The 21,239-nt window shown below is 49.4% G+C and overlaps 2 protein-coding genes across 2 annotated transcripts in view; one reads left to right on the forward strand and one right to left on the reverse strand.

The window, feature by feature from the left end:
- Window positions 1-4,933, forward strand: part of SLC9A8 (solute carrier family 9 member A8) — a 29,927-nt gene extending 24,994 nt beyond the window's left edge. Inside the window, exons 13-16 of the mRNA XM_086474647.1 lie at window positions 1,244-1,355; window positions 1,790-2,010; window positions 3,098-3,244; window positions 4,510-4,933. Of these exons, the coding sequence (XP_086330773.1) occupies window positions 1,244-1,355; window positions 1,790-2,010; window positions 3,098-3,244; window positions 4,510-4,617 (588 nt within the window). The 3' untranslated portion in view covers window positions 4,618-4,933. The remainder of the gene's footprint in view (window positions 1-1,243; window positions 1,356-1,789; window positions 2,011-3,097; window positions 3,245-4,509) is intronic.
- A 9,202-nt stretch (window positions 4,934-14,135) lies between these two features.
- On the reverse strand, window positions 14,136-20,368 carry LOC104346016 (opsin-5-like). Its single transcript, XM_009950642.2, has 5 exons — window positions 20,281-20,368; window positions 18,496-18,658; window positions 17,749-17,876; window positions 15,522-15,850; window positions 14,136-14,690 (listed from the first exon to the last, which is right to left on the reverse strand). The coding sequence occupies exons 1-5, from the start codon at window positions 20,366-20,368 to the stop codon at window positions 14,136-14,138; spliced, it is 1,263 nt and encodes a 420-aa protein (XP_009948944.2).
- Window positions 20,369-21,239: the final 871 nt, after the last annotated feature.

Below are 21,239 nucleotides of genomic sequence, written 5' to 3' on the forward strand. Positions count from 1 at the left end.
TGAGTTTTTCTCATACATCTTTGCAGTTTGTTTACATAAACCAATTTAGTCCGTACATTACTTCTTTACTCTGAGCTCACCTTCTTCAGAGGAAGTCCTTGCTCAATCCTTCTCCAGTGTATATTCGTTCTTTGACGCCATTCTTAATTCTTTTTCTTTCATTCTGTGTTTCAGTGTAGCTTTATGTAGTGGCACTTTGAATTATGTTTCACATGGGGGTTACCTACATCTGTTGCTATTGTAGTAGTTTAATATAGACGTGAAAAGTATGTTCTCTTTTGCAGAGTCAAAAGAGGGAAATGTGAATCCATTTCTAGTCGTGTACAGTAATGCATAGTAGCACATTTTAGTGCCTGTTTCAAGGGAAGAATTGTTCTCTACAATTTACAGATAGTGATATCAGCATGGGGAACTGCTCTTACTGCATTACACCCAACTTCCTTATCTAATATATATCTAAGGTGTGACATTTTGTTCTATGTAACATTGCCCTCACAGGCATAATGCAAATTGTGTAATTTTGGGGTGATTCATAAAGGGAAACAGCACAGCCCTTCAAGGATCCTGCTGACTAATTCTAGGATATTTACCTTTTCAAGATCTGTTATGGTGGAGATTAAAAGCAATGCCATTGTGAAAACCTTTGCTTTTCTGAGTTAAAGTTTTTACTGTATTTGTTAATTGTTTGCCATTAAATCAATAGTACTTTCCTTTTCCCCACTCAAAATGTTGCTTCAATGTGTGTATATTTTACAAGCATACCCAGGGAAGTGTTGAGGAACCGGATTACGTGCTGTTGGGTTGGCTTCTGGCCTTTTTCTCTGAGGAGCTGGTCCATGGGGAGACAATAGAAATATCTTATTGCCTCTTAGCTGCTGCACCAAGGGAGTGATTAAAAGAGCTGAACTGACTGAACTGAGGAGAACTTTTACCCCAAGTAATTCTTGGTCTCCCTGGAATGCCTCTTGGGTTTCATTTATTTATTATGAGTAAAGTAGTGTCTGGTCTCTGTCAGTGACAAGTCTGGTTTAGTTTCAGTTGAGCAGACAAAATGTTTAAAAAGTTAAATTCTACATTAACCTGTGCTGAAAGACTTCTTTATGTTGGTTTAGCAGCACACCCGCTTGCGAGACTTGTGAGTGAAAGGAACATGTTCACCTTACCCTGTACAAACCAGATCAAACTGGAGCTGGCGTGAATGTAACACATCAAATTGTCTTTTAATTTTATTTCTGTTTTTCAGGTACTTGTTCTGTTTGGTAGAGCAGTGAATATTTTCCCACTTTCCTACCTACTCAACTTTTTCCGTGATCATAAAATCACCCCCAAAATGATGTTTATCATGTGGTTTAGTGGTAAGTTAAAGCTCAAAGTACAGAGAACCAGAAAAAATGTTTTATCTTTTTTGTTGTGTGGGCTACTCTGGGAGGAGCTGGTTTTCCCTCTGTGGAGCAAAACTCAGCATTTGCACTGTTCTCAAACCCAAGTGCTATAGATATGTTCTCTTTCCCTTTTGTGCTAGAGGACTGTGCAGTGGTGATCCCTCACTAAAGCTTTTCTGCAAAGAGTCTGCTTCTCTTTCTAGGTCTAGCAACCTCACAGTTTGAGCAACAGTATCTGTAGAGCTCAGATTCGTTGTAGGGTGGTAACCGAATGATAAATAAATGGACATGATATAGAATTGTAAAAATCTTTTAGAGGTGGAGAGTTCCCGTTGTGTAATCAGGGTGCTGAGGACCAGTGTAGATGCCGATTTGCTCTTCATGGGTTTACTGTTCTCTCTGATAAGGTTTGCGTGGTGCAATCCCCTATGCCCTCAGCCTCCATTTGGGCTTGGAACCAATAGAGAAGCGGCAGCTCATTGGGACAACAACAATCATCATAGTACTGTTCACGATTTTGCTGCTGGGAGGAGGAACCATGCCCCTCATCAGACTGATTGACATTGAGGACTCCAAAGCACGCAAGAGGAACAAGAAGGACATTAATCTTAGCAAGACAGAGAAGATGGTTTGTTTGTTGTTGTTTTTTTTTTATTCAGAGGATCACTGTTTTGGTTTTGTGTTTTGTTTTGTTTGGGTTTTTTTTTATTTTTACATTTTCAAAGATTAGTACATTATTTTTAACTAAAAAGTAAGATAAAAGCAATGGTAAAAGCCAAGTAATATAATTTTTAAATATCTCAAAGACAGAGCTTGGTTAGTGTTTGCACAAAATAACTGTTTGGACGAAAGGAGGAGAAATAGTCTCTTAACTCAATCTAATTATAAATTAATCCATACAAATTAAAGTAACCCCTGCAAAAGCATAAAGCAGATAATACAGGATTGAGTCATATACAGAGGGAAAGTAGCTAGTACAGTGTGAGTCATGAATTAATCATAAAAGGCAGATGGGAATTATTTAGAAAAAGTCAAAGCAAAGGCCACAAGAAGGTGTTAACAACAGCACCCCTCTGACTGGGTTTTATTTTAAAGCAATTTCTGGCTAAGCAAGTGTACTGAAGAAAACTGCCAGCCAGCCTGAAACCTCGTTTCCAGCGAAAGGCTGGAGTACATAAAGTATCCCAGAACATTTACCTGTTTATCCCCAAACCATCAAACAATATGTGCAGGCTGTTCTGTAGGCTCTGAAGAACGGCTCCTCTTGGCATGAGGTTTCAAAAACCTTGCAGTCTTCAGAATTGTCTTACTGTGTCTGCATAGGGAGGCATGTATAGGAAGAGCACAGGAACAGGGTGTGTTCTGATACGGGGCTTGTTTTCAGTGAGACAATGACATTAGTGTTGCTTGCTGGACAAAATCATTGTCCAGCTCACAAGAGAAAACCTGCCCACTAGAAATCTGTTCTCAGCAATAGTAACAATACAAAATATAGAACATTTGAGGTCTTTTACCTTTCAGCATGAAAAGGGAAGCTGAGTGGGGCTGGGACGCAACAGCTGGACAGATTTATACAGCCATAAGCCCTGGTAGGCTGGGGTGATAATTTCTCTATTGTTCCAGCATGGGAATTGGTTGTGAGTAGGGGACTGAAGCAAGCTGGAGGGATGACTGCCAGGTTTCTCGGGTTATTCCAATATTTGTGATCCTCCTAGGGAAATACCATAGAATCTGAACATTTATCAGAGCTCACAGAGGAGGAATATGAAGCCCAGTACATAAAACGCCAGGACCTCAAAGGGTTTATGTGGCTTGATGCCAAGTATTTGAATCCTTTCTTCACCAGAAGACTCACACAAGAAGTAAGTCGTTCTTGTTTTCTTGAAGAAACAAAACTATGGTAGGGTTGGTTTCATTTCACTCTGCACACTCACAGTGTAGCCATGCAACTTCTACATTAGGAGCAGTGAGCCATCTAATGTATTCCTTGTGCATATGTAGAGCAGCTGTAATGAAAAGCTGCACTGTAAAATTGCTGGTTGGATTAAATGAGCATGTCTCAGGGCTACCACAATTAAACTTTAAGAGGTGTATGGATTTATTGAACTCTCCTTTAATCTTGCAGAGTACCACAAAGAGTATCAGGAGTTACTGGTTACTGCTGTTGCTAGAAAAAGCTGCTGCCACTCACACAGAGTTTTTAAAATGCTATCACACAGAGTTCCTGCCTTTTACTGTACATGGTCCTATGAATTCTGGAGCTGTGATTTTTATGCAGCGTGCAGTTTTTATCTTGGAAACGTGCACCAGTATTGCAGCCTTCACTTTTAAGACTTCTTCACTGGGAGAGCAAGGCTTTGAAGCTATAAATGCAAAACAACACCTGGCTGAACATGTAACACTGAGTGGCTCCGAGAGGTGTAAATACTATGCAATTTTCACTCCCATGCCTCAGAAACCTGAGGCTCCTTGGCTGTATAATTTACTGTTTCTCCAATTTGCCATAGAATTAAGCATTTTTGCTGCGGAGTTAATCATTTTGTGTAAAGTGTGCACATTCCATCTTCCTAGCCTGCACAAACATAGTATTTTTCTTGGTTTGTACCTTTCTTTTCAGAAGAATGCTTTTAGCATTTTCCCACAAAAGCTAAAGGCATTTTTTGCAAAACCCAAAAGGAATCAAGAAACCAGAGTAAGCATTTGATTCGTAGTTGGTAGCCAAAAGCACAGGCTGCCATCCAGGTTGTGGCCAAAGGCTAGAAAAATAAGTATGTGAATCACCAAAGCAGGCCATAAGCTTCCCACTGTCCCTGGGAGCACGTAGTGAGGAGTGTGATTCAAAGCCAGGCCATCCCGACAGCGTTAGGGTTGTTGAAACCACAGAGCAGGACTGTCTAGAAAACACAGGTTAAAATACTTGTCCTCAAAAAATACTGTCCGTGGAAAGAATTACTGACTGAACACTTGATAAATATTGTCTGGTAGGAAACAGAGTTGCTTTACATGCTCAGAGACCAGGAGTGGGTTATTTCCTGAGGAATGTGTTAAACTAGCCTTTCTCTTCTGCTCTGACACACAGGAAGCGTTGCAGCTAAGTGACAAACTGTTGGGTTTGCTTTTGCCTTAGGACTTGCATAATGGGCGCATACAGATGAAAACCCTCACCAACAAATGGTACGAAGAGGTACGCCAAGGACCCTCAGGGTCTGAAGATGATGAGCAAGAGCTGCTATAGCAGACTGGGGCAGGAGTGCAGTGAGTTCATCGTTAGACAGAGGATCTAGGCATCAAGAGTCGTGACTGCACAAAAGCTGGAAAGCTAAGAACGAACTCTCCGATTTCAGGTATGTCTTGTGCTACAGTTTAGCTATAAAACCACAGATCTACTGTGCTTGATACAACTAGTCAGTGATGGGAACCCAGAAGGGTCAGATGCTGGACTGAATGAAGAACCTTTTGTTCAGGTTTTACAGCCTAGCAAATTTTCATGCAGCCTATTGAAAAGCCAAAATAGCTGCCATGAAATGATGACGTTGTTTAATGGGGGTGGGGGGGGGGTGGGGGGTGTCTTCTTCCTATTATGAAATCTGCTGTAAACGTATGCTGAAATAGAGAGCCATTGTATGACTCTGCAAAACAGAATGAATTGCACTTTACTTTTTTTTTTTAATATGTATCTATATTCATTCACAGCATGGAGAGTCTTGACAGTTTATACTGTGAATTTGTTTCAGCACTAGTAAGGGAATCTGACTGGAGTAAGTCTATAAGTTATGGGATTTGCACACTATGAATCCAGAGAAGATGCATACCTTGATAAAAAGCAGATGTTGCACATACAAGGAAGCACCTCTGAAAACTGATAGATTTATCATTTAAGAAATTCTTGATTTCTATTTTATGGGAATAATTTTTTTATATATATATATATATATATATACACACACACACACTGAGGTATCTAATCCACAGTACTGATTATAGCATGGTTTGGGGGAGTGGGGGATTGTGTGACACATTACAGAACTGCATTTGAAGTTGTAGTTTTAATTTTTTTTTTTTTTTTTTACTCTGGCTAAAGCCAGTTGCAGTTGGGTTTCTGTAATTGGCAGTTGCTCCTTGCTGGCATTTTGGCTTCAAATCTTAGAAGACAGCAGCTTTTGTTTTGCCTGATTAATGAACTGTCCCTAACACTCCAGAGTTCAGTAGCAGAAGCAAAAGCAGTGTGCACATGAGGAGGAGTCTACAAAGTCTAATCCAGTACAGAGAGGTGAATATTGCCCATTGCTGAAGCAGCCTCAGTTGGGAAGTGACAAACAGCTTTCATTAAACTGTCCTGTTTGTTAATATGATTTTTCTCTTCTGCTTACACCATTTCAAAATCAGCATTATCATTCCACTTCTACTTGGCCTAGTCTGTTTACTCCAAATTGCATACACCTAAACCGACACTCGGTGGCTTTTCGCACTTTTGCTGTGGTTCCACACGCAGCAGTTTGCTCTCGCTACCAAACCAAATTCCTCCTTAGTCATTTGCATATTCACTGGCAAAATGTGAATTGTAGTTCTGCACGTAAATCTGACATGCAAGTGCACAAACTTGTTTCTGAAAGTGTGAGACTTATATTTTTGGTCTGGTTTTGCTACTAAGGTTTTTAATCAACTGCTTACCTGCTGGGAGGAATAAAAGTTCAAGAATGTATTTGGAATCCTAAACCTGTGTTGTCTGAGCAATTTTTCAAAACACCACATCTTGCTACAGGACTCCCTCCTCCCCTTTCCCCGCCCATGAGTTCAAAGAACTTTTCTGCTAATCCCAGAGCTGAAACATGCACTGGTGGGAGTTTGAATGGGGCATGAACTCTGCTTCTGGTGGTGACCAGAAAGCAATCCGTGCTTTGCTTTATCCTTAGAGAGGATCTGTGTAAAAGTCAGACTTTTCCTTCACCTTTCTAGACAACAGTCGACTTAATTACATTTTAGTTACCCATCACTCTTACCCAGTGAGTTGGCTGGAAGGTCTCTGGGAGCTTCTCTTGTTACTTCTCTTGTTCTCCCCTTACTGGGAAGGTGTACATGGATCTAGATGCTATTACACTGGGCTTAGTGTTATGCCTTAGTCATGCCGAAATATAAAATAGCCTCTAATTTCTATTGTTATTCCGCTAAAATAGGTCGCTTGCGAAATAAATAGAGGTCTGTACCAATAGATCAGCCCTTTGATAACGTCCATCAAGGTAAATTGATCGTTTCCCGCCCTCTGCTGGTAATTAGCGATAGTGCTCCGACATCTAATGAGAGCCATTTTCTGGGAATAATTTTGAACGTTAAATTGAAGCAATTAACTGATATAGCTAGAACTAATGAAATCACTTTGAAGCAATTAAAATTTGGATGGTTTAATTTAAAAGTAACTATTCTAAAACTTAATAAAATATTACATTTGTCAAAACTTAACAGCTTTGTTCTCTCTCAAAATACTCACTAACTTCCTTATTTTGGAACCCATAGAAGTTTTCACCATTATTTCAGTGACCAATTTTCGTACTCGTTTATCAATACATTGACTTCTCTGTGTCAGTCATTTCACAATTTGGATTCCTGTGCTTAAAGTAATACACTTAGAAAGAAAAATTATCCGTCTCCTCATTGACATGACTTGCAGTTACTTTAGATCATTTCCTATTGATTCAGACCAATATTGAAGTCTAATTCTCTTTCACAAGTACTAGCAGCCCCATCCTAACTTGGTGTCATCTGCGAATTTGTGGAAGAGCAAACTTGATTTGTTTTTTCTGCTCTCTTAAATACGGACCCACCAGGAAGCACAATGCGGGTGTTAGTAATCGCAGAGCCCTGAAGTTCTGCCAGGCTGCCAACCCAGGGGCTGTTGCTCCTGACGACTAAGGAGCTGTGCGAAGGCGAGGCGGGGGAACCCAGAGCAATGCTTTTGGCAGCTCAGAGCCTCCCTAAAAAGTTATTTTTCCACCTCCTGCAGCCCATCCCATTCCCCAAACCAACAGGGGCTTTCACCAGGTTTCACTCCGCTGCTCAAGAGGACAGCAAATGCGCTGTGCTGTGTCATCCCTGCCAGCTCACAGGCCTGATCTGTGCCTCAGTTTCCCCACTAGTCAAGATCCCCTTTGCAAAGCCAACAAGCAGCCCTCTGAGCTGCTTGATTTTTGGGGCTACTAAAACTACGGTCAGACCGGCCAGCCTGACAGCAACCCCTGTGCCAGGCAGGGAGGAAGGCAGGCACGGAAGGGGTGCCCCTGCCTGCCCTCCTCCTTCGCAGTCCCCATCGGGACAGATGCACCACGTACGGCCACGCCACCGGGCTGGGGACAGCACCAGCCACCTCCTACCTGGGCAGGGCTGCCACAGGCGACCAGCCGACACTCAGCCAGGGAGAGCTCCCAGGTCCCACCCGTGAGACACGATGGGGCTCCGACACGTCCCTCCTGCGCACACACCATCACCGCTGCTGTCCCCCGCACCTTGCATCCCGAGGCAGCTGTGTGACGGTCACAGATGACGTGATCATTACCGTAGGGTCTGGTTTAGCACAACCTGTGCCGTCTTTGAGCCCCACCTCTGCCCCAGGTGCCAGAGAGCTGGACCCCAGCCACAGCCTGCTCGTGACTCACCAGCTGAATGCGAGCAAACACCTCCAGCTTTCCCTGCCTCGGTTTCATCATGATGAAGATGTTATTTTTAACTCAACCACACCAAGACACACTCATTTATTTTAAACATTAAAGAACCTACAGGCTGTTTCTACAGCCTAATCTAAAAGCTGCCATAAAAGGACTGAAAGCAATAGTCATTATCTGCTGTTGAGGAGCTTAACCTTTGAAAGAAAGATCAGGGCTCTGAGCTTTGCTTATTAAACACCCTTTACCTTTTCCCAGTGACGGTGCAGCCTGTAGGTGAGGTCACCCACCCCAGAGAGGAGATTTCCCCCCGTGGGGCTGTGTTTAAAGGTCACTGGCACAGATTGTGGCCAAGGGCTGGCCAGCCTTTGAGAAGAACGAGGCCACAGGAGATGACACAGCCAGAGCACAGTCACCAGAGGGGCACGTGCAGTTGGCTTTGTGCAACTGCTGATTTTGGAGGTACAAAGGGTCTGGATGCAAGGGGTCAGTGGCCATTACTTGGAATAGCGGTGCAGGCTGAGGACAGCTCTGATTTGAGCTGCTGGGATCTGCATCAACAATTCCCACTTCAAATTAGGAGTTGGGTGAGCTTGTGCGGGACCTACCAGAGCATGGAGCTGCTGGGGAGGCTGGTCCTGCTCCCAGTCCTGCTGGTGGGGAGCCCAACAGCAGCACAACAGCTGAGAGCCACCAGCTGGGAGGGTTTTATACATTCGATTAACCACCACAGCCAGAAGTCATGAAACCACTCTGAAGCAATTAAGCTGGAGGAATGTTGGGGGGGGTGTGTGTGTGCTGTTATGTAAAAAACAACTGCGCTTAAACTTCAGAAGTACCCACTACACTTGTCACAACGTGGAGGTAAGGCTTTGTTTTCCCTCAAACTACATGTTAACCTCCATAGTTTGGAGCCACTGGAAGAAATTTCCACCATTATGTCAACGATTGATTTTCACTTTCATTTATAATTTTTCTGACTTTCCTTGACAGTCCCCTTATTCCTCATTTTTCCTTTCCTAGGACACATGGCTTCTGTGTCACCTTGGAGCACATTGCTGTGCTCTCACCCCCCGCCCCAAGCGATCCCCCATTTTGGTGGAACACAGCTCACGGGGACATTGGGGTTGATGTGCCCTGACCATGGGGCACCTTCAGTTCTTCTGAGTTTTTCTGACCCTGGCAAACTGAAAATCAAGCAGAACAGTAGAGCACGCCCCTGCGGTCTCAGAGCAGCTCTGAGGGGAGCGCAGCAGGCGCCAGCCACTCTGTTTGAGGTGAAGCTGTCCTTGCAAAGCCAGTTCACAGAACCAGTGTTAACAGAGACCGAACTCAAAGGGCAGATTTTTTACAAAGGTTCGTATTTGTACATGATCTAACGGCTGCTACCCTTAGCCGAGCCCGCTGTCCAAACAAGAGCAGAGAGGGGAATGGCAGAAAAATGACATTTTCCCTCAGATTCATTTATGTAAAAATCACCGCTGTGAAACGTGGTCAGGGCCTGGAACACACAACCAAGGAGGAAACGGCCTTTGGGCGGATCACGCACCACCCGTTTTGGTTTTGCTGGTGCTACCGCAGGGCCAGCTGCAGGATGCTGCATTGCTACAGGGTCCGGCCCCAGGCGCAGCTGAGGTCAGTGGGACACAACACTGATGGGAGGGGTGTGCTCGTGTCCCCAGGACAAGCTGGGACACACAGCGGCTGCTTTAGTTCACCCTTAATTTCTCTTTCCAACCTATACCCCTGCCGGGCTGGGGCTCTCCCAAGAGGGGCAGGAACACATTTCTCACCTGCTTATCTTGCAAGGTAAGGCAGCAAGGAGAAGGTGTCCTGGAAGTGCTGCTGCTTTGCAGGTTATTAACAGTCACAGGGAGCAAATCACATATCCCAGAGCCCTACAGCACTGTTAGTGGGGGGGACACAGAAATCCCAGGGGTTATTGCCCTATACAATCAGCTTAGTACCAAAATGATGGATGTGAAATCATGGGAGATTTGGGCAGAAAATACTCCCAGAAGGGGTCAGCTACCTTTTGGAACTGCCTTGTGGTTGTAACTGGCCTCTGCCATCTTGCCTTTGGGAATGATCCTCTCTCCTTGGGAAAGATTTCTTGCTGCAGGTTTTCTGGCTCAGGCTGGGCTTTTAGTAACTATACATTGATTATTTATAGATCAATGGAGTATACATGTCCCCTTGCCTCAGTATCTTCAACCTCAAGAGGCTGACTGAACTTGGAATATGATGGCTATTGGAAAATAAAGCCATCACTGTGAAAAGGCACAAGTGCTCTCACTCAGCCAGCACCAAGTGGGAAACGCAGCAACCGTAGCATGCCTGCCCAGGCACCAAACACAAACCAAAGCAGCCATGGCTTGTTCCCTGCACCAGGACCAGGCTCTCACCGAGCAGAAACACAGCCCCGCAGCCCTCTACCTCCCCAGCCCAGAGCTGGTGACCAGGCTGCAGCAGCACCAAAAGCTAAAGAAACCAGTTCTCACAACCAGCAACCACCTCCCAAACCCTGCCCGACTGCAGCAGCCAGTGCAGAGCCTACCTCAGCCCCGAGGGGCGAAGCCACCATCCTCATCACAGCCCCAGGCTCACCCCACCAGCAGCCACCCCAAGAGCTGCCCTTGCAGGGAGTGGGGGGCTCTTGCTCTCAAGTAATTGGTGGCAGCTGATGGCACCATTCCCAGCTGGGGACACTGACTAAACCAGCACCAGCTGTGCCGTGCCCCAGGGGACGGGTCCAGCCTGGCAGGTGGGAGTACCTGGGTTATGGCAGCCCTGGGTCATGCCAGGGAGGGACCCTGGACCTGCTGTTCAGCCTGGCCACAGCACGTGGAGTTAATTACATTGACTGGGATTTTGCTAAGCGGCTGCAGTGCTGCTGCCTGGACTCCCCATAATCTATGAGTGTAGATTAAAGGTGCTGCCAATGTTACGCGTTCTGACACCAAGCTAAAGATGAAGATGCTGATCTGGGGTTTTCCAGAAGTAATAAAGGACCTAGGGAGTTGCAGATTTTTGTTTTCCTGTCTCTTTTAGGTGATTTCTGGGCCGCAGTATTTCCTAGCTAGGAGGGGACAAAGTGGCAGGCCAGGGGGGTGGTATGCGCAGCAGGGACCCGCCGCTGTGTCAGCGACTGGACCACGCTGTGGCCCTGAGCCCATCACAGCCCGAAGGCCCAGACTGGGGTCACCTTGGGCTCCCGACCATCCCATCGTGGCCATCCCCTGAGAGCCCCCAGGAGATGACAGCAACCCTTTGTGTTCATGTCCTCCGGTGGGAAACCAGCCCTTGGCCACCTCTCTGGAGGCTCCTCTGCTCCCAGGGTGATGACGGGCAGCAGGTACAGCCAGCACTTGGCCGAGGTGGCAGCTCAAGGCAGCAGCCCAGCCCAGGGCCCGGGTTTGCTTGCCCCGAGTCTCCTTTCCAGGGCCGGTGGGCCATGTCCTGTCTGTGCGACCACCCACCCACAGCACCGAACCTGGCCCCGCTCTCGCCCCGGCCGCGCGCAGCGGTGGGCACGGCAGCGGTGTTCCCATTTACCCCGGAGTGTGGCCGCTAACCCATAATTGAACCCAGTCAAACGCCAGTTTTGCATGAGTGAATTTACTTTAAAAATGTACAATTTCTGGAACACGATGACTAGTCAGCAGAGACATTGAGTACTTGTGATTCCCTCATGTGTCAGGGTGCCTGGGATGGGACATGGGGAGCAGCTCTCCGAGCTGCGGGGTGGGAAGGGGCTGAGCAGCCATGCTCCGGGCAGGCAGCGACTGGCCCTCCTAGAAACCTGCACCTATGTTGGAAACTTCTTCCTCTCTCTTCACTGGCTGCCCTGATTTTTCTTTGTTTGTTTGCAGCATTTTGCAAATATTGCACATCTTTGAGTTGGGGTGGGTTTTTTTGCATAGCAGGAGTAGGAAGCGAAGGCAGGAGTGTTGCTCCCTGCGTGGCCTTTCAGTTATTACTTGGCTCTTGTGCACAAACCCTGCCCTGCCCCAACCATCTACACCTGCAGGTATCACACGTGGACAAAACCATCCTGGGAAGATGTAAGTGCACCCTAGAGGTGTTGGTGACCCTCTGTTGTCACGGGCCCCCTCCTGTCACGGGGAAACTGCTAGCTAAGGTGGCTAAGTGGAAATGACTAAGGGACAAAAGCAAGTGCCACGACTGCCATGCTGTCGTGCGCTAATGAGAGCTGTGCAGCAGCCGCCAGCGATGATGGCACCCGCAGGGAAAGCCAGGGCAGGACCACCTCGTGCCCCAGCACCCGTCGCTGCTTCTCTGGGTGCTTCCGCATCAGCAGCTGCTTCTCCCCGCAGAGCTCACGCCAGCCCCGTTGCCACCCGTGCTGGAATTGGGCCATAACATCGAGGCCAAAAAATCTCGGTGTTTTTAATGCCTAGGTTGAGCCATACCAAGTTTGCAGTTTAAACGACTGGTGGTGGGCATCTGCTGTCTGCCCCCTGGGAGTACACCCACCCCCCCATATTCCTGCACACCCCTGCAGCTAGCGGGTCTTTGGGAAGTGCTGTGTGTCCCCGGAAGAGAGGAGGCTGCCGTATCTGGGCTAAGAAAAGGCAGTGATACATCCTAGTTCTGGGAGCGACTGCTAAAAATAGGAATATCTGTATCTGGATAGCGGAGGGAGGAGGGAGAGCTCGGGGTCGGCTTACAGGCAGCGCTGGCGGGCAGAGCGCAGCCAGCGACAGCATCGGGGCCAGCGGCTGCTTCCCAGCACCCAGTGGAGAAAACGGTTCACTGTTCCCGTTTAGCATGCCCGTGATTTCATGCTGCAGCTCTGGCGATGGTTGCGGCGTGGTTTTGTTCGTTAACCACTGACAACATAAAGCGCTCCCACGAGTAACTGGCCGAGTGCCAGAGGGCAACACATTTCCCACCTCTGCTACTGACTCTTCTCATCACCTTGAACACATCTTTTCATTTTTTTGGGCATAACCAACCTCTCTCAGCACCCTGGCTGTGTTAGTCAAAACCAGCTCCTGCCATGCCCAAGGCAGGGCACACGAGCAGCTCAGTGCTGGGGGTGGGACAGGGAGCCCCCGAGCACCGTGGGGCTGCCAGCATGCTACTGGAGAGACACATCTGCAAGCCTGCCCTGTGCCTGCCACAGCAGATAATGTGGGGACACTTCTGTTGACAGCTTTGCATCGAGCCCTTTCACAGCTTCTTGGTCCTTTTCATCCCAGGCTCTTCCCATGGGTGAACTGCCCACACTGATCTCCAAATGACGACTACAAGCCCATGGGATGCTGTTGCCCAGGCAGCTGCTCCGCTGCGCAGCCGTGCAGATGGCTCGAGCTGCCCCATCGTCTCACTCGCCAGGAGACACCCTGCCGCCACAGCCCCATCTCCAGGATGGTGCTTGGCCACAGATTTGCCTTTCCCTGGCTGGAGAGCATGACCTGGAACTGCTATTACTCGTACCGGGATTATTTTGACCCCAAATCCTTACTCTAAAGACAAGCTCCCATTTCAATCTATAGGTGGTGGTGGGTTTGTATTCAAATCGAGGGAGTGGGGTAACCCAGCCTGCACAGAGAGTAATCTCTTGAGAGGTATATAAAGATGCTTCATAATCCCAAGTGAGGTAGCTGAGCGGTGCAGTCCTGCTCCCCAGCAGGAAAGGACGTGGACAGTGGGGGCTATAGGAGCTGGTGCTGGAGGTAGGAAGCCTCTCAGGGCCTCCTGGCCCCCCAGCCCTCCCTGCCAGGCACAGTTTCTTAAGACAACCAAGTTCCTACTTGGTCATCAGAGCACCAGGATGGAATAATAAAGGCCAAGGGCCCAGAGAGAAAGCCACAGGAGAAATTGCACCCTGGACTTGCACCTTGGGCAGATCTCAGGCACTGGAGGTCTATTATTTGTTGTTGTTGCAAGTGCAAAGACTAGGCTCAGAGTTGCAAGAGCTAAACCAGAGGGGGAGGCAAGGTTGGTCTTCAATTTTCATGTTACTTCATCTGCAGAACGTGCTGGGGACCCATCAGATACATAGGTGAGAGAAATGTTGTGTTTGGGTTTGTCTTCCAGCGAGCTGGTAGGACACAGCCGGGAGCAGCTGGGCTCAGAGAAGGTCTTTCATGATGTCTGATGGCAGGGCTTCCCCTGCCACATTCGCAGCACCCAGGCCCGACCTTTTCTGTGTGACAAGCACCATCACCTGCACCGTCCTCTTCAGCCCCGGCTGGCAAGCAGCGCCATCGGCCAGGATAGCCAGGGGAGCATGCTGGGGTGAGCTGCTGGGCACCTGGGGGAGTTTGTAGCACTTGGGGTAGTTACTGAAACACTCAAAAGTGTCATTGCAGTTTCTGCAAGCCCCAGCTTGGTCACCAAAGCCCCGGGATGGGAAGGGCTGGAGCACGGCACTGGGGCAGCCGCAGCAGAGGAGGGTGCGGATGGCCTGGAGGAGCACCATGTCCTTGGAGAAGAACTTCTGGAAGTTGGGCTTGAAGAGCAGGTACACCAGGGGGTTGTAGAGTGTTGAGGACTTGGCAAAGACGGCCGAGAGCACGAAGGCCAGTGCCGGCACCTGGCTGGCATCGCCGAGCGCTGCCCACAGGGCAACAACGGCATAAGGAGTCCAGGCAGCCAGAAACCCCAGGCACACGGCAATGCTCAGCTGGAAGAGAAGGAGATGGAGACAGCGGTGCTGTGAGCCTCCTGCAGCACCCGCAGGGTGCTGACCCCCCCTAAACCTCCGCCTCCTGCAGTCGGTCACACCCCCAGGGAAAGGTGCTCAGCCTTCTGGACCCATCGCACTGGAGCATCAGGGTGTCAGACATCAGGGCAGCCACTCAGCATGTCCCAGCGCGGGCGCATCAACCTGCACTCACTTCAGGCGACTCACAGCCTGTCCCACCTGGGCAACTCGGGAGTTGCCTCAGCCCGCTGCAGCAGTTGGGTACAAAGCACCCAGTGACACAGGTGGGACCAGGGCAGCATCAGAATCCAACAGCCTTTTGGCAGCACTCAGAATCCCTCCAGTAACCTATGTATCAGTGTGCGGGCTAACCAAGAGGCTCTGGAAATGGGCCATGCTCAGATCGCCCTCCTCAAAGCAGACACCAACTTTTCCTTCAAGGCCAGGCTTTCAAGCTGTTTTCTTTTGTGGTTGTTTTTTTTTTGTTTGGTTGGTTTTTTTAAAGGGTAGCCACTCTTTTTTTTTTTGACATATCCTTGGTAAATTATAGTATTAGCTTGTAGTCTGGGGAACAATGACTCCTGCAAGCTCCTTTTATGATCTTTTCCCATGTAATTTAAAATGAAAACTCCTCCACCTGATGGCTTTAAATGAGGAGAAATGTGTTATTATCCACACTGATATAGACACCTGGCGAATTCATCAGGAGCGGCAGACATCCTGGCAGAAGAGGTCCTGCCACGCCCACAGAACGGTGGGCTGGGGCAGGGGGCACCCCAAGACCCCACAGCACCCTGAGCCCTTCCCTACCTTCACGACCAGGCTGTGCACGCTGCGGGCTCTGCGCTGGGGGGACGTGTGCTGCCTGACAGCTCTCCGGGACACCCGCACCGTCCAGAGGATCAGTGAGTAGGAGACGAGGATGAGGAGGCAGGGCAGAAGGTAGCAGAAGACAAAGAGGGCGAGGATGTAGAGTGTGGCCTCCGTGCTTGAGGCTTTCCACATGATGCAGCAGGCTGTGCCGTAGGGCTCGGGGCCGTAGCTGCCCCACTCGGCCAAGGGGGCCGTGGCAAACATCAGGGCATACACCCAGACACACAGCAGCAGCACTCCGGCGTGGCAGGGCGAGAACTTGTTGCCTGTGGCAGAGGGATTGGCATGAGGATGGTTCCCCATGGGCAAAGGGGAGCAGAGAGAGGGGCTGTGACCCTGAGTTTCCTGCCCCTCCAGGCACTGGGGACAAGGCCAGTCGCCCCGGGACACAGAGAGGGCTGCCCGGGCAGGGCAGGAGGTGCTGCACACAGCGTGGCAGCGCCGCAGCCACGGAGCAGGCAGAGCCATGCCAGCGCTCGCCCCGGGGTGCGTGGGCATCCTCCCGTCCCCTGGGGCGGGCAGCCAGAGCAAGGAGCCAAGAGAAACGTAAGGGTTTGCCCCACTCTGGGCAGCAAGTGCCAGGATCAGCGGTACAGCCTGTCTGGGCTCCAGGAGGAAGTGCTGGGAGGTGGCGTGGCTGCTGGTGGCATGGTGGGGGACACTGCACCCACGGCCCCGCGGGGGCATGGCTGCACCCACGGCCCCATGGACAGCCAGGAGGGAGCCTGCTGGCTGCAGCAGCCTGGACATGGGGCAGGGACTGACACTGTCATTTGAAGGATTCCTCTCTGGTAGACTGAAGCAGTGGGGGAGATGGGGGTTTTTTTTCCTTTTTTTTCCTTTTATCCCATCCCCCATCAAATCTAAAAGTCCCTGGTCTTCTAAGAGCTCAGTATGAAGTGCTAAATCTTCAACCATACATGGGAGTACCATTTTTCTTTGAAACTAAGTAATTAAAAGCACATTGAGATTAGCCATTTCCTTATGGAAAACGAGCCAGGGCATCATGGGGACACGAGCTCAATGTGCCAGGCTGCCAAGCACTGGCTAATCTAGAGAGCAGAACCTGTGCAGGGAAAAGCCACCGGTACCTGGGCTGCCTTTTAACAGCCAACTTTTATCTTTATCTTTCCTTCCACCTTTTTAGTGATCTCCTGAGGTGGTGTGCTGGCACATAACCAAGGTGATTCTGCTCCAGCATTGTCCTTGAGGCACTGTGAGCTGCTGGGGACAAAGCATGTTGGCAGTTGGCAACAGTCACAGGCTTGGGGCAGACGGGCAGCGAGCCATAGGAGAGGGGGTGAGGATGCATCTTGGGGTGCTGGTCTGCAAATCAAACTAATATCTTTGATTTCCCATTTTATTTCTATTTTTGGTCTTTAATCCAAAGTCTGTTTTGAAGATAGGTGCTAGATAGAGGATTAGCAGCTGAGCTGAGGAAATTCAGAAGCAACTCCAAATAGGAGGAGCTGTAAATGTGTAGGGGGACATCCCTGTGTCCCCTTGCTTCCTCAGGTTCTCTCTGCACTGCATGCCCCCTACAAAGAGCTGGTGCCCAATCTTGGATATGGAAACATTCACGTTAGCTCTGTGGAGGAAGTGCAGGTGAAAATAGGGCTACAGAAGTGAGCTGCACTGCACATCCAGACCTCCTGTATTAATTATTTCAGTTAAATACATTTGGCCTACAGCTATCCCACCAGGGACAAGGGAAAGCAGCTCTTCCTTGCACTGCCAGAGCCTGTGAATTCCCAGATGCAGAGTCTGCTCTAATCTAAGCTCAAGTCTGTGTACGGACATGCAAAACCCTGCAACTTGCTGTGGTAACAGCAGCTGGGACTTTTCTACAGAAGGAGGACAATCCCCTTGACACTTTTCTGGATGATGCTCCTGAGCCCTGGAGTGAAGCAGGGGATGGTTGAGGTGCATGCACAGGTCATGGGCACAGGGTGCTGGGGCTCTGTAGTCCCAGGCAGGTGGAGGAGGGTGAATAAACAAGCGATAAAAGCCTTCAGAGCCTGCTGCACCAGTGTATTGACAGGGAATAGGTTGCCCTGGGGCAAAGCTTTCCCAGAAGAGGTGGATCTGGCCCGTAAAAAAAAAACAGGTTATGTTAACAGAGAGGGGTGGAAGTATAGATCGGATAAGACATCCCAGCACCTACCATATGCTGGGTAACAGACCTTCAGGCAGCAAACCGTGCTGAGCACTGTCAGGCTGGTGAGGCTGCACAGCCCAAACAAGACCCCACAGAAGGCGTAGAGGGTGCACACCGCTTGGTTGAACAGCCACCTGCAAGGGGAAGCGTGTGGGTAAAGCCAGCCCTTCCCCTCTGCCCGGGGTGGCTGGCTGACAGCCCCTGCCACGCCGCTGGGCAGGAATTGTCTCCGTGGTCCCTGCTCTGGAGGAAGGCTGGGTATTTCCCAGCCACTTTCCTGGCAGCGGGGCCTCAGCTGCTGGTCCCAGACTGGAAGAAAAGCTGACTGCGCACGGGGCGGCTGCAGTGGGCTGCGCGGATCCCAGCACCCGACTGCCCAAGGAAACACGGGTATGATCTCACCCCGAATTTGTTCCCTGAGCATCCCAGTGACATGCACGGGTGGAGCCACGGGTGCAGGAGCTGCCCTGATCCATGCTGGTGCACACGACTGCAGGGCCCGTGCCACGTGAGTGACAGCTTGGAAACCCACCACCGAACCCCTTTCACAGCAAGTCTGCCTGATAAACCAGAGGGACAGGGAACAGCAAAGCACCCTGTTGTGGGAGGATGTTGGTGAGGTTACACACTGCCCCAGTGCCACCAGACTGACTCCTCAGGTCCCTCCGCATCCCCTGTCAGGGGTTCACAAGACAAGGTTTGCAAACTGCACCCAGGGCCATTGGCCAGCACAAAGCTGCTTCCACAACCTACCTGTGTGCAAAGAAGGAAGAGGTGGCCAAGGGGAAGAGCGTCACCGTCATGCTCAGGTCACTGACGGCCAGGTTAACGATGAAGAACTCGGCCGGCTTCAGCATGGACCTCTTCTGATAGGCCACCAGCAGGAGCAGCGAGTTCCCAGAGAGGGACATGATGCCTGCGGAGAAAGCAGCATGGCGCTGTATGTAACAGAGCTGGGAAAGGAGCCAGGATCATCTTGAGATGCTTGGAAGCAAACACCAGAGATGTCTAGAGGGTGGAAAGGGCTCCAGGCTTCCATCTCCAGAGCAAGCTGAGCAGGGGAACCCATGGGACCTGCAGAGCTCTGTGAGCACATCTGGAGCTGCTTTACACTGAATTTGATCCCTTCCCAAGATCCTACAGAGGCGTTTGGTAGGAGGGCAGTGATGGGATGAGATTGCAATGGGCTTCGGGTGCAGGACCTGGCCAGAGTCACTTCTTCCAGCTGGAAGGAGCAAGAGGGGCACTTCCTTCCAGCTAGATAAATAACAGGAGCTTTGTGTGATTGCTCTTCTGATGTGAGGCCAAGGAGCTGGGCCCCTTCGCCTTTTTAATTTCTTCCTGGCAACGTCACTCCTGTGAGTCTGTGTTGTCCAATATCATGGTAACAAAATAAACAAGAAGAAAGGCATTATGAAGATCAAGGAAAATCCAGACTAAACAAAAGAAGGCTCTTTGTTTGCTATTAATTAGCTATTTGTTAAGTAGTAAATGCTATTGCTATTACTATTTAGCTATAAAATAGTTTGCTATTTATTTGCTGTATTTAAAACAACAGTGGTGATTAAAATTTTATAAGGGCTTTTTATTATTATTATTACGTAATTGTGATTGTTCTTTCACTGAAAAGAGGCTTCAGTGTCATCAGAAGGGGAATCTTTGCTGCTCTTGGGGCAGGCTGGGTAGGACAAGAGTTTCTCCCTAATGGATTAGGCTGTAAATTAAATACCATGGTAAGAAACAGCTTCCAAAGCTGATGAATGGCCAACACTAAAGTTCCCCTCAGGAACAGGATTCCCAATGCAGGACCTGGCCAAATCCAGAGCTTTGGAGTCTTTAGAGTTGCTGGAGGGTAGACTACTGAGATGTTTGTCCTTCTTCCCAGCCTCATGAGGAATTTTTCCCACAGAACCAGTCTCACATCTGTACTAAGTACATTTTATTAATTTACTGACTCCTAGGAGCTGTAGGTGCCTATAGGACTGCTGGCAGTCCCAGTGGTGTGAGCATCCCATCCTCACAGGCATGAAAAACTCTTCTAGCACTTGGGAGAGAAATTGCTCAGGGCTCAGAAAACTGGAAGGCTTTTCTTTGCCCATTGTTCCCTTCTGACCCACAACCAGGCAGGGCTAGGCCACCTCAGAGCACGTCCCAGCCCCCCAGTTATGCCTGCTGGCTTTTCAGTGCCACTAACTCCAAACCACAGGACATTCACCAGCATTTTCTGCTGAAAGCAAGGGCCAGCTGGAGGACCAAATCACCTTCAACAGCCATGAAGCTGGCAATGCTAACAGGGAGTCTCTATCCGTCTCACATTGGGTGGCTGCACAGGAGTTACAGCACGTTCCCCAAAGGTTGTTCTTCAGCTTTCCAAATATTTAAAAACATAACTGGTACTTGCAGTTCTCCTGAGAGGGGAATGCAGTCACCAAGCTTTGGCCAGATGATCCGTTTGAGTAGCATGGGGAGGGCTAATGTAGGCAGGTACCTGGGCTGCCCGCAGCAGGGACACGGGTGTAACAGCCTGTCTTTCCTTACCAAAGACTAAATAAAGCGTGCCAAAAATCAGATCTTCTCTCTCCGATAAGGTGGAGACGAACACAGAGGTGTTGGACACATTTCCCATCTGCAAAGCAAGACACAAATACAAGTGAGAGTGAATTCTGGCTAACGAAGGAGTGCTCAGCTTCCTTGGCTCCCAGGGAGGACAGCTCTGCGACGCGCTCCTGGCACCGCGCTACAGCCAAGCCAGCAGCATGCAAACCCCCAGCCCCACCGCTGCGTGCGGGAGGTGGCTTCACGAACATTGTGTTGCACTGACCTAACCAGCTGGGCAGGGGGCCGATAATGGGAGCAAGCCAGTAATCTCACTTGGTCACCATTTCTTCAATGACAGATTTTACTGATTAGTATTTAGCCTTTGGATCTAAATTTTCTTTGCAAGTCTCAGCCAACTGCTGACTGCAGCAGGCACTGCACCTTTGGACACGGGGACCGGCTGCTCAGAGATGGAGGCTTTGAGTTCTGCAAAGTCCCCCTGCCTCCTCCAGGCTTGCCCCGTCCTTCAAGTGATACGCCTGTCCCTGTGTCCGCATCAGCAGAGAGACTTGGCCCAAACGCTCTTTGCGATGCGACCAAGACCTGTTCATGTCCCATCCTGAGGGCATATTAATTGCCTCTACTGTGAGACACACACTGTGTGTGCCGAGAAGGGCCCACACAGACAAGGGGACTTGCAACAAGCTGTTCGTCAAAGCCCGGCCCAGGAGACTCCACATCCGGGGACAGAAAGGAATTGTCACCACGATCATCACTGCTCCTGGCTGGGACCTTCCTTCTTCAGTTGTAACTAAATCTGATCCTTGCTGCCAGCAGTGCAGACAGTGAAGAGCTTGAGGGTGAACACATGTATTAACAAAAAAAAGAAAAAATAGTAGTAAAAAGTCATTCTCGGGGTGCCTGACTCAATCATTGAGTTTTATCGACCTAATTAGTTT

The sequence above is a fragment of the Leptosomus discolor genome, chromosome 17 (assembly GCF_034619465.1).
Source record: "Leptosomus discolor isolate bLepDis1 chromosome 17, bLepDis1.hap2, whole genome shotgun sequence".
Classification (NCBI taxonomy): domain Eukaryota; kingdom Metazoa; phylum Chordata; class Aves; order Leptosomiformes; family Leptosomidae; genus Leptosomus; species Leptosomus discolor.